General features: G+C 38.0%; 1 protein-coding gene across 5 annotated transcripts in view; it reads right to left on the reverse strand.

The window, feature by feature from the left end:
* Window positions 1–16,639, reverse strand: part of LOC150085931 (P2X purinoceptor 4-like) — a 151,036-nt gene that overhangs the window by 115,760 nt on the left and 18,637 nt on the right. For all 5 annotated transcript variants that reach the window (XR_016546946.1, XM_090373595.1, XM_090373596.1 and 2 more), the window contains exons 2-3: window positions 11,881–12,064; window positions 3,592–3,663 (exon numbers count right to left, since the gene is read on the reverse strand). Coding sequence is in view for 4 of the 5 variants with exons in the window: in XM_090373595.1 (XP_090229721.1) it covers window positions 3,592–3,663; window positions 11,881–12,064 (256 nt within the window). In the remaining variant the exon portion in view is untranslated. The remainder of the gene's footprint in view (window positions 1–3,591; window positions 3,664–11,880; window positions 12,065–16,639) is intronic.

The raw sequence follows: 16,639 nt of genomic DNA on the forward strand, positions 1-16,639 counted from the left end.
CACAATGCATCAGGGAAAATTAGTTGGCCGAAACTACCAGCTGCTGACTGGTAAAGAGATCGAAGCTATGACAGAAGGAGAGACCTACAAATACCTACGGATGATGCAGGCTCAGCAGTTAGCGCACAAGGAGATCAAGAAGTGCCTGACCGAAAAATATCATCAGAGATTCAGAAGCCTGCTGAAAGCAAAATTGAATGGAGGGAACACAGTTAAAGCCATAAACACCTATGCAGCTCCAGTACTAACATACACCTTCGGGGTCATAGATTGGACTAACACCGAGCTAGAAGATATCATGCAAAAGACAAGGAAAATGATGACGAAGAGAGACATCAACACCACTGAAGTCAGCAGTGGAGAGACTAATAATAGCTCGGAAAGAGGGAGGAAGGGGCCTGATAGAGTAACAGAAAACAGTGATAGTTAACCTGAAGGATTACTTCAAGAACACACAGCGCCACTCCACCAGGCCATAAGGAAGATAGATAAGTGGTATACCACACTCAACCTAAGCAAGGAAACCCCTCCCGCCCAGACAGTACAAAAAACGAAGTTAGAAAGATGGTTAAAGAAGACAATCCATGGCAGACACTACAATGACCTCCATCAAGATCACATCGAAACCATTGCTTACAATGCATGGCTCACAAATGGGATGCTCTTCCCCGAGACTGAAGGATTCATGCTGGCCATTCAAGCACAGGTAATCAACACCAGAAACTATAGAAAATACATAGCAAAGGAGCCCGGATGACACATGTCGACGATGCCACCTGGCCTCAGAAATGATCCAACACATCACTGCGGGGTGCAAGGTGATCACCCAGAATGAGTACACTCGTAGACACAACCAGGTAGCAAGGATAATACATCAAAAGCTAGTGAGGAAATACCAGCCGACCAAAGGAAGTGTACCATTTTACAAGTACGAACCCCAGGGAGTACTAGAGACCCGAACCCACAAGCTGTACTGGGACCGCGCCATAATAACGGATAAAACGGATCAATGCTGATGGGATTCTTGCTCTTGCTCAGAATAATCACCTGAGAGGGCATAAATTCAAATTGAGGAAAGACAAATAGGATAGACATGCGGAAATTTGCCTTTAGCCAGCGGGTGGTTGGTTGGTGGAACAGACTTCCATCCCTTGTCATGGAAGTTGATAGCCTAAATAAGTTTAAGGCTCAGCTGGACAAGTATTTCAAACTAACAGAGGGGTGAAGTGGAAGTGCTTATTTTTTATTTATTTTTATTTTTTTTTTTTGGCTGATGCTGCATAAGCTTGCTTTCTTGCATCAAATGCCTCTACTAATGCTAATGGTAAAACCATCCTGCACAACAGACCGGACATAACCCTTGTGGACAAGATGGAAAAGGCTATCTACCTGATTGACATAACTGTGCCGAACAATAGCAATTTCCAGAAAACCCATGAGGAAAAAATTAGGAAGTACACGAACCTGAGACATGAGATCAAGGTTATTGTTATTGTTATTTTTGGCGCAAGGGCTGCTCAGGCCATATTGCGTGAGATCAAGGAGATGTGGCATATGCAAGAAGTATCAACCATCCCAATCATCGTGTCAACCACCGGTATGGTACCAAAGACTCTACATAGCAGCCTAGAAGCAATAGGTCTCCCAGAGAACACCTACAAGGAACTCCAGAAAGTCGCAATCCTGAACACCTGTAGGATAGTCAGAGATTTCCTCGACCGACAGTAACACCAGACATTACAACCACCCTGTGTACCTGGTAGCAGTACTCGTCACGGAGTGGAATCCTCCAATCAGCGAGAAATAACATAAGAGCAATAATAATAATAATAATAATAATAATAAAAGAAAGCCTGAGGCTTTTGCTGCACCAGCCAAAAAAAAAAAAAAATTCTGTGTTACCCTGAGAAAGAGAGAGAGAGAGAGGAACAAAAGTAAAAGTAGAAAGGAATCGCCAAGAAAGAGAAGAATGATGATATCCAGCTCAGGACCCTAGGTGCGCCAAGCCCATACTCACCAGATGTGAGCCCCTGGGGTAATTTAACCATACAAAATAATAACCATATTAACCATACAGAGAAATTTATTAGTCATGGGATAAATAATTTACTTATTTATTAACAATTAATAAATAATAATTTATATTAACCATACAAAGTAATTTATTTCTTGTGGGATAAAAATGGACTTGGAAATATTATTAACCAAATTTTATAATAAATCAATTGTTGTATAGAAAACTCTTTCCTTTAGTGGGGGAATGATAATGAAAATTAAAAGACCTTGGGATAATTGTGCAGTCAGATATAAATTCTTTGAGCAGTGCAGCAGACATGCTGCCAGGACAGCTCAAAGGTTTTGTCAATGATATATAGAAACTTTGCTAGAAGGGATAAGGAAGTGATTATCTCTTTGTACAAGGATATGGTCAGGAAGCATCTTGAGTATTGTATACAGGTCTGCAGGTCTCACTTTAAGAAGGATGTAGACCTGCTGGAGTTGGTGCAGAGAATGGCAACCAGATTGGTGACGGGAACAGAAGGATGCTCTTATATAGAAAGGCTTCAGTTCTGCAAATTGCAGCATGTGGAGTCTAGGCACCTGTGGAGTGATATGAATGACATCTTTATAGCCTTGAATGGATTGAGTAAGCTGAATTTTAATGGCATTCTTTCTCTTGCAGAGACTGCACAGATGAGGGGGCATAAATTTAAGTTGAGGAAGGATGGTTGCAGAATAGATGTGTGGAAGTTTCCTTTCAGTCAGCAGGTGGTTGATGGTTGGAACAGGTTTCCATATATTGTTGTGGAAGTGTGTAGTTTAAATAAATTCAAGAAAGAACTAGGCAGACTATTGGAGGGGATGGATAGGCAAAATGGGATTTTTTTTTTTTTTTTTTTTGTTTTGCTGATGCTATATAAGCTTACTTTTTTTATTATTATTATTACCAGCCACAGGATGCAAGGAAGCCTGAGGCTTATGCTGCAAGAGCCAAACAAAAAAAAAATAAAAAAATTACCTGAGTTAACCTGAGTGAGAGAGAGTCAAAAATAGAAGGGAATCACCAAGAGAAGAATGATGATATCCAGCAATTATTCCGAAAAAGAATGAGGTTTAAACTCTATGTTTAATATGCGACAAAGTGTTTCAATTTCAACCCTATTAATTAACTTGGTATCATGCCCCTAAAATAACTAACTTCAAAACATCGCCCTATTATTTCACTTAGTCATTTTAACTATATTAAACATAATGTACAATCAAGATAGGTGCAATCAAATTCCCCAAGTTTACTTTTATAAATGAATTTTACGATTGACAGTTGTTAACAGTTGGCTACCCTCATATTTTGCATCATTTGCCACTATGCCACTACTCCTACTCACCAAGTTTGCATTAATGAGATTTCACAATAGTTTTATGCTGTTCAGGTTAACACTGACAGTGCTGAAAATATGATATGAGCCAATACATTGTAATATGTGAACTTGAACTTTAAATGTAATTAAAAGATGCAAGGAAGCTAGGTGTTTGCTGCATAAGGAAAAAAAAAATTGTCTAAACAGCCTACATTACATCAAATAACAATACCTCTGGACAAGTGGTTTGCTTCTGATTGGATGCTATCTGGAAGTTAGTGGCAACAAAAACAGTGTCACCATCCTATAATAAGACAAAATTTTTCAATTAAAGACTGATATAAACAGTTCTTCATGCAAACATTCATAATTACATACAATTTACAACAGAAAGCTATCATTAAATGAATGGGTACCCAGAATTATTCTAAACAAGTGTTTCTCAACCTTTTTTCAACTATCGCTGCCTTAAAAAGGGCTTTTTTTTACACATTTTTTTTCCCTAATCACTCCCCCATGAAATTTTAAACAAGAAAATACTTTATACTTACTCTTTTTATTCATTGGAATCCCTGAGCCTGATGCTTCTTAGCTAAAAGTTCAATGTTCCGTATGATGTTAATAAGTTTAATTCTAATGTCTCCTGTTGAACATATATAAATTCTGTTTCTTACCTTTGTTAATATTTTATTTACCAAACTAAAACACTTTCACCCGCATAGGGAAAACAAAGAAGTACTTGGGCCATTTCAGACCACATTGTTAAATAAAGACGTTTAGCTGTTTTTGATCCCCACAACTCAACCATTCCACCTTTTTCGAATTTATATTTGCATTTTTGATTACATTTTAATTAGCATTTTTAGCATTAGCATTAGTAGAGGCATACGATGCAAGAAAGCAAGCTTCTGCAGCAATAGCCAAAAAAAAAAAAAAAAAAAAACTCTGATTAACCCCTCCATTTGTTCAAAATACCTGTCCAGCTCAGCCTTAAATTTATTTAGGCTACAACTTCCAAAACAAAAGATGGAAGTCTGTTCCACCAATCAACTACCTGCTGGCTAAAGGCAAACTTCTGCACATCTATCCTACAATTGTCTTTCATCAATTTGAATTTATGCCCTCTCAGGTGATTATTCTGAGCAAGAGGAAGAATCTCATCAGCATTGAGCATGCTCAAACCATTCAGGGTTTATACACCTCAATACACCTTTATACACCTCAACAGATCACCTTTCAGGTGCCTAGTCTTCAAACACTGTAATCTGCAAAACTTAAGCCTTTCTTCGTAAGAGCAACTCTTTGTTCCATTCACTAATCTTGTTGCCCTTCTCTGTACTCGTTCGAACAGCTCAACATCCTTCTTAAAATGAGGCCTCCAGACCTGTGTACAATACTCAAGGTGTGGCCTGGCCATCACCTTATACAAGAGGATAATCACCTCGTTATCCCTGCTAGAAAAATTCCTGTATATCATTGACAAGACACCATAAGCTACTCTTGCAGACCATCTGCACTGCTCATAAAACTTCATATCTGGCTGCAAAATTACACCAGGTCCTTTTCATTCTCTACTACTGTCAGTGTAGTACCACAGAGTTGATACGTTACTCTGGGGTTACTACTTCCCATAAGTAGTACTTTACATTTGTCAATGTTAAACTTCATTTGCCACCTTTCAGCCCATCTGCTTAACTTTTCTAGATCCTATTGCAGCAGCGTACTGTCATTAGTGACATTAATAACCCTGCCAGCCTTCGTATTGTCTGCAAACTTGGACTTTAAGCTTGATATACCATAATCAATATCATTTATAAATACAGAAAACAACAGTGAACCCAACACTGAACCCTGAGGGACTCCACTAATAACATTAGTCCACGAAGAGCAGTGCCCATTCATTACCACTCTCTGTCTTCTCCCACTCAACCATCCCTTTATCCATAGCAGCAATTTGCCTCCAATGCCACACTGCTCCAATTTGTGCAGCAGTCTTCCATGTGCAACAATATCAAAAGCCTTTCTAAGATCCAAATATATGATATCAAAGTTATTCCCTGCATCCAGTTGCTTTCTGACCACATCATAGTATCTAATCAAATTGGTCAGACAAGACTTCCCCTTAACAAACCCATGCTGCGTCCGCGTTATAACTGAAGTCTTCTCTAGATCATCTTGCAGTGCTTCTTTAACCAGTGACTCCATTAATTTTCAGGGAACAGAAGTTAAACTAACAGGTCTATAATTACTTGTGTTACCCTTTGTGAATTGGGGTCACATTTGCACATCTCCAGTCCATGGGTACCTCCTCCGAGTCCATGGAAGCTCTCATGATTATGGCTAAGGGTTTGCTTACTTCCTTTGCTGCCTCCTTTAATATAACTGGATAGATCCCATCCACCTCAGGTGCCTTTCTTATATTTATCTTCAACAATTTCTCGTCCACTTTCCTCTCAGTTATTACAAAATCATCTAGCTCACTGCCAGAGTTTAGTTCACCTCTGGCATTCCCCTCCCTGAATAACTCCTCATGTGTGAATGTAGAGGCAAAATACTCATTTAGTTTGTTAGCCACCTGAGCAGGATCATCAATAGTTGAACCATCGATATCCAGTGGACCAATTTGATTCATCCCCTTTCTTCTAAAGTTTACATACGTAAAGAAATCTTTGCTTTTTTTGGCTATGGTAAAGAAAGCCTGCACGAGAAGCATGCAAAAGTTTGATGAAATTTTCCGGTAAAAGTACTTTGCCGTAACGGCATTTGTATTGTTGCTTGCTTGGTAAACAGATGGTGAGTGTTATTGGTCTGGAGTAGATGTTGAATCCCACGGGAGCTTGAAATCCTCCCAAAGTGGAGGTGGGGTAACCTGACCGTTTTTCTTTAGAATCACGAATTGAATCACAAACAGAGTTATATTGGAAGTTCTGGCGTCGTAAAAATGTTCGTAACGTAGTTTCACTGGTAAACTTTTTCGAAGTTTGCCGTACTTCTCATGTGGGCTTCCTTTGCCTTTTTTTCTTGATAAATAATTTATTCGCTAGCCCACCAGTGACTCTAAAGAAAAAAGGTCAGGTTACCCCCTCCACTTGGGGAGGGTTTCAATCTCCCATGGGATTCAATTTCTACTCCTGACCGATAACACTCATCGTCTGTTTACCGAACAAGCAACAATACAAATGCCATTACGGTAAGGTACTTTTACCGGTAAATTTAATTAAACTTTTGCATGGTTCTCGTGCAAGCTTTCTTTACCTTCACCCTGTTTTTCTTTGCATCCTTTGCTAAAGATTTCTCATAAACTGCCTTTGCCTGCCTAACCTCCTTTGTGACTTGGTTACAGACCAGCTTATATCTATCACAGGCTTCCATGTAACGCATCAATTTATACGTATCCCATGCATTTTTCTTCTTTGCCATGTCTCAGTTCATCTTACATCCATTTAGGCCTAAACCTTGAACAATATTTCTTATTTGGTAGGTAAAGCCTAGTAGCTTTCAAGATTAATTTTTGAATGCTTCCAATTTTGAATTTGCTGTTGGTAACATCATGAGTTGGTCCCACCATATAGAATTTAAATACTGTCTCAGACCTCCGTAGTCGCCTTTATAAAAGCAAAAACCCTTCCCTTTACCCCTAATGGTAGTTACCTCTTTCAGTAAATCCCACTTCAGCACACTGTTATCACTGCCACCTAGTGGTTGCCTTATCTGCAGATTCTTAATGCATGAAGAATCACTACTGATAGTGATTCTTCATGCATTAAGGTACCTGCTGGTTAAAGGCAAATTTCAGCACATCTATTCTACAACTGTCGTTCCTCAATTTGAAACTGTGCCCCCTTGGATTCTTAATCCGAGAATGAGGAAGAATCCCATCAGCAATCAGCTTGCTCAACCCATTCAAGGCCTTATACACCTCAATCAAATCACCTCACAGATACCTCAATTAAATCACCTCACAGGTATGGCATTAAGGGTAAGTTGCTACAATGGATAAACAGATGGTTGAGTGTGAGACGACAGAGAGTGGTATTCAATGGACACTGCTCTCTCCAGGCGCTACAATTTGCAGAACTAAGCCTTTCTTGGTAAGAGCACCCCCCCCCCCACCAATCTTGTTGCCCTTCTTTGTACTCCTTCTAGAAACTCTACATCCTTCCTAAAATGAGGCCTACAGACCTTCCTTTTATAACGGGAAAATGGCCTCCCTGTCCTTGCCAAAATTCCTATATATCATTGACAACACTCCATGACCTGCACTGGCTGCCCGTCTGCACTGCTCAGCGAACTTCATATTTGACTGCACAATTACCCCCAGCTCTTTTTCACTTTCCACTTCCCTGAGTGGAGTACTACAGAATTAGTACGTTTCTCTTAGGTTATCACTACCCATATGCAGTACTTTGCATTTGTCAATGTTAAACTTCAGTTGCCACTTCTCAGCCCATTTTCCCAACTTATCTAGATCCAGTTGGAGTAGCATACTGTCTTTACTGTCATTAACAACACTGCCAACCTTTGTATCATCTGCAAACTTAGACATTAAACCTGATATACTTTCATCAATATCATTGATAAATATACAAAACAACAATGGGCCCAACACCGAACCCTGGGGAACTCCACACTAATAACATTTGTCCACGAAGAGCAGCGTCCATTGAATACCACTCTCTGTCGTTTCACACTCAACCATCTGTTTATCCATTGTAGTAACTTACCCTTAATGCCATACCTCTCCAATTTGTATAGTAGTCTTCCATGTGCAACAGTATGAAAAGCTTTCCCGAAATCCAATATGATATCAAAAATCCATATCATATTGGATATGATATCATATCCAATATGATATGGTATATGATATCAAAATTATTTTTGGTATTCAGTTCCTTTGTGACCGCATCATAGTATCCAATCAAATTGGTCAGACAAGACCTCCCTTTAACAAACCCATGCTGTGTCTTAACTATTACTGCAGTCTTGTCTAGATGATCCTGCAATGATTCTTTAACCAGTGATTCCATTATTTCCCCAGAACACAAGTTAAACTAACATGTCTATAGTTACTTGTGTCACCTTTTGAACCCCCTTTGTGAATTGGTGATACATTTGCACACCTCCAGTCCATGGGGACCTCCCACGAGTTCAAGAAAGTTCTCATAATTATGGCTAAGGGTTTGCTTACTTCCTTTGCTGCTGCCTCCTTTAATATGACCGATAGATCCCGTCCACTCCAGGTGACTTTATTATTATTATTAACCATATGGTGCAAGGAAGTCTGAGGCTTATGCTCCACCAGCTAAAAAAATTAAAAATTCTGAATTACCCTGAGAGAGAGAGAAGAGTCAGAAGTAGAAGGGAATCACCAAGAAAAAGAAGAATGATGATATCCAGCTCAGGACTCTGGGTGTGCCAAGCCCATACTCACCAGTTGTGAGCCCCTGGTTATGTTTAACTTCAACAATTTCTCCTCCACTTTGCTCTAAGTTATTACAAAATAACTCAGCTCCCTTTTAGAATTTGATAACCATCTGGCACTCCCCTCATTGAATAACTCCTCATGTGTGAATTTAGATGCAAAATACTCATTCAGTTTATCAGCTACCTGAGCATGATCATCAATAGTCAACCCATCTATGTTAAGTGGTACAATCTGATTCATCCCTTTCCTTCTAGAGTTTACATAAGTAAAGAACTCTTTGCTGTTTTTCTTTGTATCCTTTGCCAAAGATTTCTCGTAATCTCCCTTCACTTGCCTAACCTCCTTTGTGACTTGATATTATTATTATTATTATTATGAGCCATAAGGTACAAGGAGGCCTGAGGCTTATGCTGCACCAGCTAAAAAAAAAAAAAAAAAAAAAATCACGAGTTACCCTGAGAGAGAGAGAGAGAGAGAGAGAGAGAGAGAGAGAGAGAGAGAGAGAGAGAGAGAGAGAGAGAGAGAGAAGTAGAAAAGAATCATCAAAAGAGAAGAATGATGATATGCAGCTCAGGACCCTGGGTGTGCCAAACCCATAGACTAGTTTATTCTGCAATAGGGTTCTGTGTCACCTGATACTTTATATGCATCCCATACATTTTCCTTCTCTTCCACAAGCCTCATTATAAACCTTGAACAGTATTTCTTAGTTGGAATGAAAACTCTAGTAGCCTTCCAAATTAAGTCCCCGAAGGCTTTCCATTTAGAATTCAACATTGGTAACATCATCAGATTTATTGATTTCAGCTAACTCTTACATACCATGAAATTGTTTTGATATTAAATTGCTTTCAAATATTTCTAGTTTTTTGGTGAATGCTTTTAATATGCAATCTTCACCATAATTAATTTCCCTTGAAGTTTAAGTAATACTTCATTGCCGCCTCCATAGCCAGGTGGGCAGGAGCAGCAGTGTGTAGCACACGCTTCTTGATTAGACTGGGGTTCGAGCCCGTGACCACCAAATACGAGGATGCGGAAAAGTCAGGGAATAACCACCGCATATCCCAAGAGCAATATTGCCTTAGTTGCTAATGCTCCTAAAAACCAAATAACTCAGGGTAACTCAGATACTTCATTAGGTTTTCGAAAAATCCAAGCCATATAGTGTATGTTGTTCTTGTGTTTGCTGATCTCCTTTGCTAAATCTATGTCTCCTTCGCTTTCTAAAAAAACTAATTATCGTATTTACAAATCTTGTTAGATAGTTTCCTTTAGAAAGCCATCTGATTTCTGTATATAAAAGAAGCCTCACATACTGTTCTTCATTATCAATACAAAGTTTTCTGAAAAGGTGATCAAATTTGTTATGTGACTTTATTTTATTGATGGTTTTAATAACTATACTGAAAGATTGATAAAGAACTGAACTAATATTTTTTGCAAACAGATGGTGTCAGTGTATGATGCAGCAAGAACTTCGGGACATACTTCCTTTAGGTGGGATATAAATCCTTTATGTCTTCCAAACATGGATGTAGCACCATCAATGGCACAGGATACCAAATTTTTCAATGGTATTTGTTTTTTGTCAAACAATGTTTTTACACAGCAAAAATGGATGTTCCAGTACAGTCAGTTTCTATAGATTTTACAAACAGCATCTCTTCTTGCAATTTACAATCATCGTTTAAATAGAGAACATATACCATTAGAAGGGCCTTATTGTCAGTAACTGTGGATTCATCAATGTGAATATAAAATTTTCTTGTTTTCAGTTTGTCGATTAGCTGCTTGTCAACGTTAACTGACATCTCATCGATTCATCTTCGAATTGAATCGTTGGTCAACGGCAATGCTTTTAAAATACTGGAAGGATTTTGATGAATCACCATTGAAATTAGTCTCTAATGTGGGTTGTATAACAGTCTCAGCAACTGTATGAGCACTACCAGTTTTTGCAATGATTTCTGCAATTTTATAAGACACAATCATTCCATCTTAATTTCTTTGTGTGTTCGTCTTAAATAAGGAAGTAAGAGTGTTACGTTGCCCAAAATTCTGTTTTAAAATTTTAAAATATTTGATATACTTACCAATTTTATCAGGATGTTTCCATTTAAGTGATCTAAGAGTCTTGATGGTTTTGTAGCCCCATTTGAAAAAGAACTATTACACATAAGACACATAAGGCTATCTTGAGTCAAATGGTCTTTCAATAAAACCACAAACTAGATATTCATCCAGATATAGTCGACACTTTTTCTTTTCAGCACTTGACATGATTGATGGGTTGAATAACTACAAAGGATTAAATAATAAAATATAAACTATTTTATTTAACTCTCATAGCCGAAGTCACTCACAAAAGCACTGTGGATCAAAAATTTAAAAAAATAAACAACTTCCACAAGGAAACAATAAATCAATACTGATTGTTGCTTAGAAAGTAGAAACAATAGACTGAAACATTTCCTCATCCCATCCATGCCTCATGTATTGACCAATGAAACAAAAGAATAAATAAATAAACCACACTCACCACACCGAGGTTGCAGCTGTCGGAAAGGTGCAAATGCCAATGATTGCGGAGACATTACCTCTGAAAGCACTTAGGCACTTAATGCCTATAAAAAGCAAAGGTGGTTGAATTAAATCATACCCACTATTTTAACATAATATACCTATATGTTAAAAATCAGTTGTCTCAGGGTTAAAGAAAATCCATTGAAAGAAATTAAATATTAAGGAATAAGATGTCGCGTCAGGTAGGGATGGACTTTGAAGGGCCACAAACCGTGGTAATACCCATGATTTTTGTTCTCCCTGCCCAAAAAAAAAACAATTTTCACCTCCTTGAGAATCCCTGTTCTAAACTGAAAACAGTAAATAACATTTATGAGACAATGATTAAATTTCATTAAGCATAATTACTTAATGTTCAAATGACACTTCAGTAACTTAACTATCATGCAAATTTTATAAATTCCCACACCTAATTCAGTTACACAACCACATTATTAAATAGCAACTTTAATATGGCTCTGCTTTTCTTGCATATTGATATAGATATTATTAATGTCTAGAGAAACTTACCCCTGGGGTGATAACATAATCAGAACTATCCCATATTCTATTATATATATCAGTTTGCATTTGAAATACTGGAACATAACTGGCTTTGGAATAGTTTGTAAATGATAATCCCTTCACTTTAACTGTAACATCACTGTAAATTGATGAATGTGCTTGATAGCCTTTCTTCCAAATTATAACATATCTGAGTGAAAAAAATAGCATGGCTTAATATATATTACTGTTTTATTAAATAAATGAAGCATTAGATTATAAATTTATAGCAAGCTGATAAAAAACAAATAACTGCTGTGAAATATAATTTGAAAGTATAACAATCAATTATTTTCCCCCTATTCTTCCAAATTATAATATAGGAATACCTCAACGTATGAAGCAGATGCATTCCTGGAGATAAATTTGTATATTGAAACAACACACTGAAAATCGTCTAACATTAACAGTATGAGATGCATACCTACCCAACCTCCATAACCTACCATTTACTATTTTAATGAATATGAATTTCTTTGAAGAAACTCATGTCTATTAAAAATTATTAAATAAAATTAGTCTTGTTAAAATTACCTAGAAGAATTTTAAAAAACAATTCATATGCATATTAAAATATGGTAAAAAAAATCAGAAGCTATCTACAAGGCCTGACAGTGCCAAGCGGTCAACAGCGAGAGTGGACAAACATCAGGTCCAATGCCTCTTCCACCCACCTCCCCACAACCACAGCAGCATGTCTGGTGCCATGGTAGTTTCACCTCTGTAACAAATGCAATTCATTATATGCATCATATTGACTATAAGGTTTTCCTGTATAATGTTCCCCTCCACTCCTCATCATAATTTTATATACTCTATAACACATGGACTAGAAAAAATCTATACTTGCAGTTTCACAACACGAAGTTACACCAACATGAAAGAACAGACAACAGATTAGTGTTACCAGATGTACGGTTTTAACCTGGACAGTCCAGTATCTGAGCTTTCTGTCTGGGAAACAAATTGAGAAAACAGTGGACATCGATATGTTTAATTTATATGGCTAATACAAGACATTTATATGATCTAATTAATCGGGTTAACTAAGCAAATTTGGTCTAAGAGATCATAACAAAATTAAATGTTGTGAAACTGTTGTGGGGGTACATGAATGATTGACCATCAACAGTACCTCCAAATGGCACCATTACCAGCCAATCAATGGTGGCATGGCAACTGCATCAATTTTAGGTTTACAAACTTTATTTAATGTCAGTGTAGATACACCATAGACAACTCTTAAAGAAAACACTAGCTCTTAAAGAAAAAATACAAAAGTAGTGTAAAAGGCATCATTTCATCTGTATCTCATATTGTATTGCACTACCTCGAATAAGCAATACCACTAATGGAGAAGTCTATTGTTACTTATTCTTGGTGGGTACCACCACTCAGCTGGCACCATTTCAAGGCTTGTTGGCCTTTCATCGGTGGGTGGGCAGGTACCTAGTATTGCCAACATGACAACCCAGTTGTGAGGTTAACCTCACAATTTGAGAGATGCCAAAAAGTGCACATGATAATGCTATAATAATAAAACTAAATGCAACTAAATACATCTCTCCAAAGGTCATTTTTATAATGGAAATTGCACAACACTTTCATCGTTATCATATGTTCCGTTATAAGAATCAATTTTGAACGCCTTTGCGATATTTTTCTAAAACACATTTCTGGAGGTCACTACCATAAAACAATTTGCACTTTCTGGTTTAATGGGCTTTTCTGTTAGCGGAATAAACTCAATCTTATTGCATTTGCGATAAAACCATAACTTGAATTCTCTGGGTTTTTACATTATGGTATTATGGTGAAATGAGTTCCCCTTCACTGAAATTTTCAGTCATATAAAAAACAAATACATTTTCAGGATCTTCTCTTGATTCCTATTTACTTATTACAATGTTGAAGGGAAAAGGACCATTGGAAAGTGCAAGTGCTGGCAGTGCTAGGAAATGAAACAAAATTGATTTAGAAATGAAGATGATTAATTAAGAAGTACGAAGCAGGGCAAAGTTTGTCATTCATCTATTGCATGGAATTAGGTCTCGCAACTTCAACAGTGCATACTATTTTAAGGGACGGTGTGCATATAAAAGAACATGTTAAAGGATCAACACATTTAAGATCTACAGTGATCACAAAACAGCATTCAGGTGCTATATCGAAGATGGAAAAGCTGTTAATAATATGGATGGAAAATCAGATTCAGAAGCAAGTGCCCCTGAGTCCAATGGCCATTCAAGCAAAAGCAAAAAGCATTTATGAAAATATTAAGGATAAGTACGGTGAACCCCAAGCCAAGTTCGTGGCAAACAACAGGTGGTTTAATAAGTTCAAGCATTGTGCTGGTTTTCAAAACATTAAAGTATGCAGTGAAGTTGCCAGTGGTGATTCTGCAGCTGCAGAGAAATTTTGTGATGTGTTGGAGAAAAAAACCCCTTCTAAATCTGCACAGTCCTCAACTTCCGCAGCAGCGTGCTTATCAGCTGGAGTGTTAATTCTGGCAATGATGCTCGCTCAAAAGGTAAAACTTGCTGACATTATGCCTGTCTCCTCTCTCTTTTTGTAATTTTATAATTTTGAAATTTTTGTAATTTTGTACACTTTTGTAATTTTTTCAGTGCATGAGATAAAAAAATTGAATAAATAATTCTATTTACATGTTCGTTGAACATTTCTTTTTTGCTTCTATCAAATTCAGCGCGCATAGTTGCGAGTGCGGAATTTCCGCATTTACGTAGCATTCCGCGGAACGCAACCCTTACGTTAATCGGGGAGTAGCTGTAATAGGAATATGACAGACAAGCCGGTAAACCTGACCTTCGTAATTCCTACTACAAGTAGGAGTTTCATTTCCACTAGTGAAAAAAGGTCAGATTATACCTATAGGTTACCCTACCAAATTCAGGACAGATTCAAGTAAACTAAACATTACAGACACCGTTTTCCATTAGGATCCGTCCCGAATTTGGTAGCATAAACTAACACAACCTTTTTTCACTAGTGGAAATGAAAGTCTGTAACATCTATTGTGTCGTTGATTAATGTTTACAGGTGTGTACCCCTTCCGTGGATCTTTACGACAAGCAATGATAAGTTAGCCTAGTTTACAGATGCTGAGGTGAGGTATTTAAGGCTCTAAATGGATTGACAAACTAAATATTGATGGCATCCTTACTTTAGCTCAGGCAACATCGCCAACATGCATAAGGGAGCACAATTTTAAATCGAGGAAGAATGGTTGCAGGAAAGATGTGCGGAAACAGAAACGGCACTAGCATTTTTTGCGCCTGAAGCAAAATCATGTAACGTCTACTAACTCACATCGTATCTTTTTATTATTATTATTATTATTATTATTACTAGCCATATAGTACAAGAAAGCCTGGGGCTTATGGTGCACCAGCCAAAAAAAATTCCTGAGTTACCCCCTGAGAGAGAGAGAGAGTAAAAGGGAATCACCAAGAAAGAGAAGAGAAGAATGATGATATCCAGCTCAGGACCCTGGGTCTGCCAAGCCCATACTCACCAGATGTGAGCCCCTGAGGTTATATTTTAACACGCATATACTGTATATGCAGTAGCGCACCTAGCATTTCAGTTTGCGGGGTTAACCCGAAGAAAATTACTAACGACTGAAAAAAGCCCTCACAAATTTTACTCATGCCCCCAAAGAAAAACATCTGCACTCTGCAGAACCATTAAAAGAAAGCACTTAACAAAATAGTTTATTAGCAATTCCTCAACAATTGCGCACTCAAATTACTGACCAACCAGCAGAAATTCACCTGGAAATTCTTTGGCTAGCTCGCACCTCATGCCACATGGAGGTAGGCTGTCTAATCTGTTCAATGAAGCTTTGCATTGGACTGCCCTTCAGAACTCTTGGGTTCCAGAAGACAAGCCCTAGTGGAAAAAATGTCAGAAAGAGATATGGGTTTATAGAAGGAGAAGAAACTTATAGTGGTATTAGGCTGTTGAGACAGAGAAGGCAGCCCTGGGAAGGGATGCAGGATTGGGAGGGAAAGGGGAAGGTATTGTGCGGATGAAAGGACTCATCCACCAGACAAAAATAAAGAGGAAAGCCCAAAGCAGAACGAGAATTCCTAAAGAACGTTTTGGGGACTTCCACGAATGGTTACGAATGAGAACTGGGCAGGAAGGGGGAAAAAAGGGAGCGGTTAGTTGCCAAAGGAACAATAGACGATTTTCATCCCACATCAAGGGTGTGGGATTTTTCAACAGTGTTCTGCTCCTGAGCTATCCCATGAGTCAGCAAAGAAAGGTCCACTGCAATGTCCCACTTTGGGATGGGGAGCCACCTAGTGCAAGCGCTAAGACACTTAGCGCCTACAATAGGAGGAGGAGGTGGAGGAGACACCACTTCGCACCCGAATGTGGAAGATCCCACACAGGTCAGCACGGAGGAGTACGGCGAAAAAGAAATACTACACTACAGGTTTACCACAGTTCCACGGCAGAAGAGTGCCCACTGTCAGCCAACATCCCACTTGGATAAAGGGTACAATCCAGGTTAGTAGGTTAGGTAGAGAATATTCTTGCCCCAACGTGCTTGTGTAAGAACAATCATCTAGTTGATTTAAAACTAAGTTGAGCAGTTACATTTTTTATGATTTCAAAAAAAAATTAAAAAAAAACTTGAAACATGCAGCGGCATGTTATATCACTTTTATTCAAAAACGTATCTGTTAATTTTGTA

The sequence above is a fragment of the Mastigoproctus giganteus genome, chromosome 5 (assembly GCF_048544385.1).
Source record: "Mastigoproctus giganteus isolate SK-2022 chromosome 5, ASM4854438v1, whole genome shotgun sequence".
NCBI classification, from domain to species: Eukaryota; Metazoa; Arthropoda; class Arachnida; order Uropygi; family Thelyphonidae; genus Mastigoproctus; species Mastigoproctus giganteus.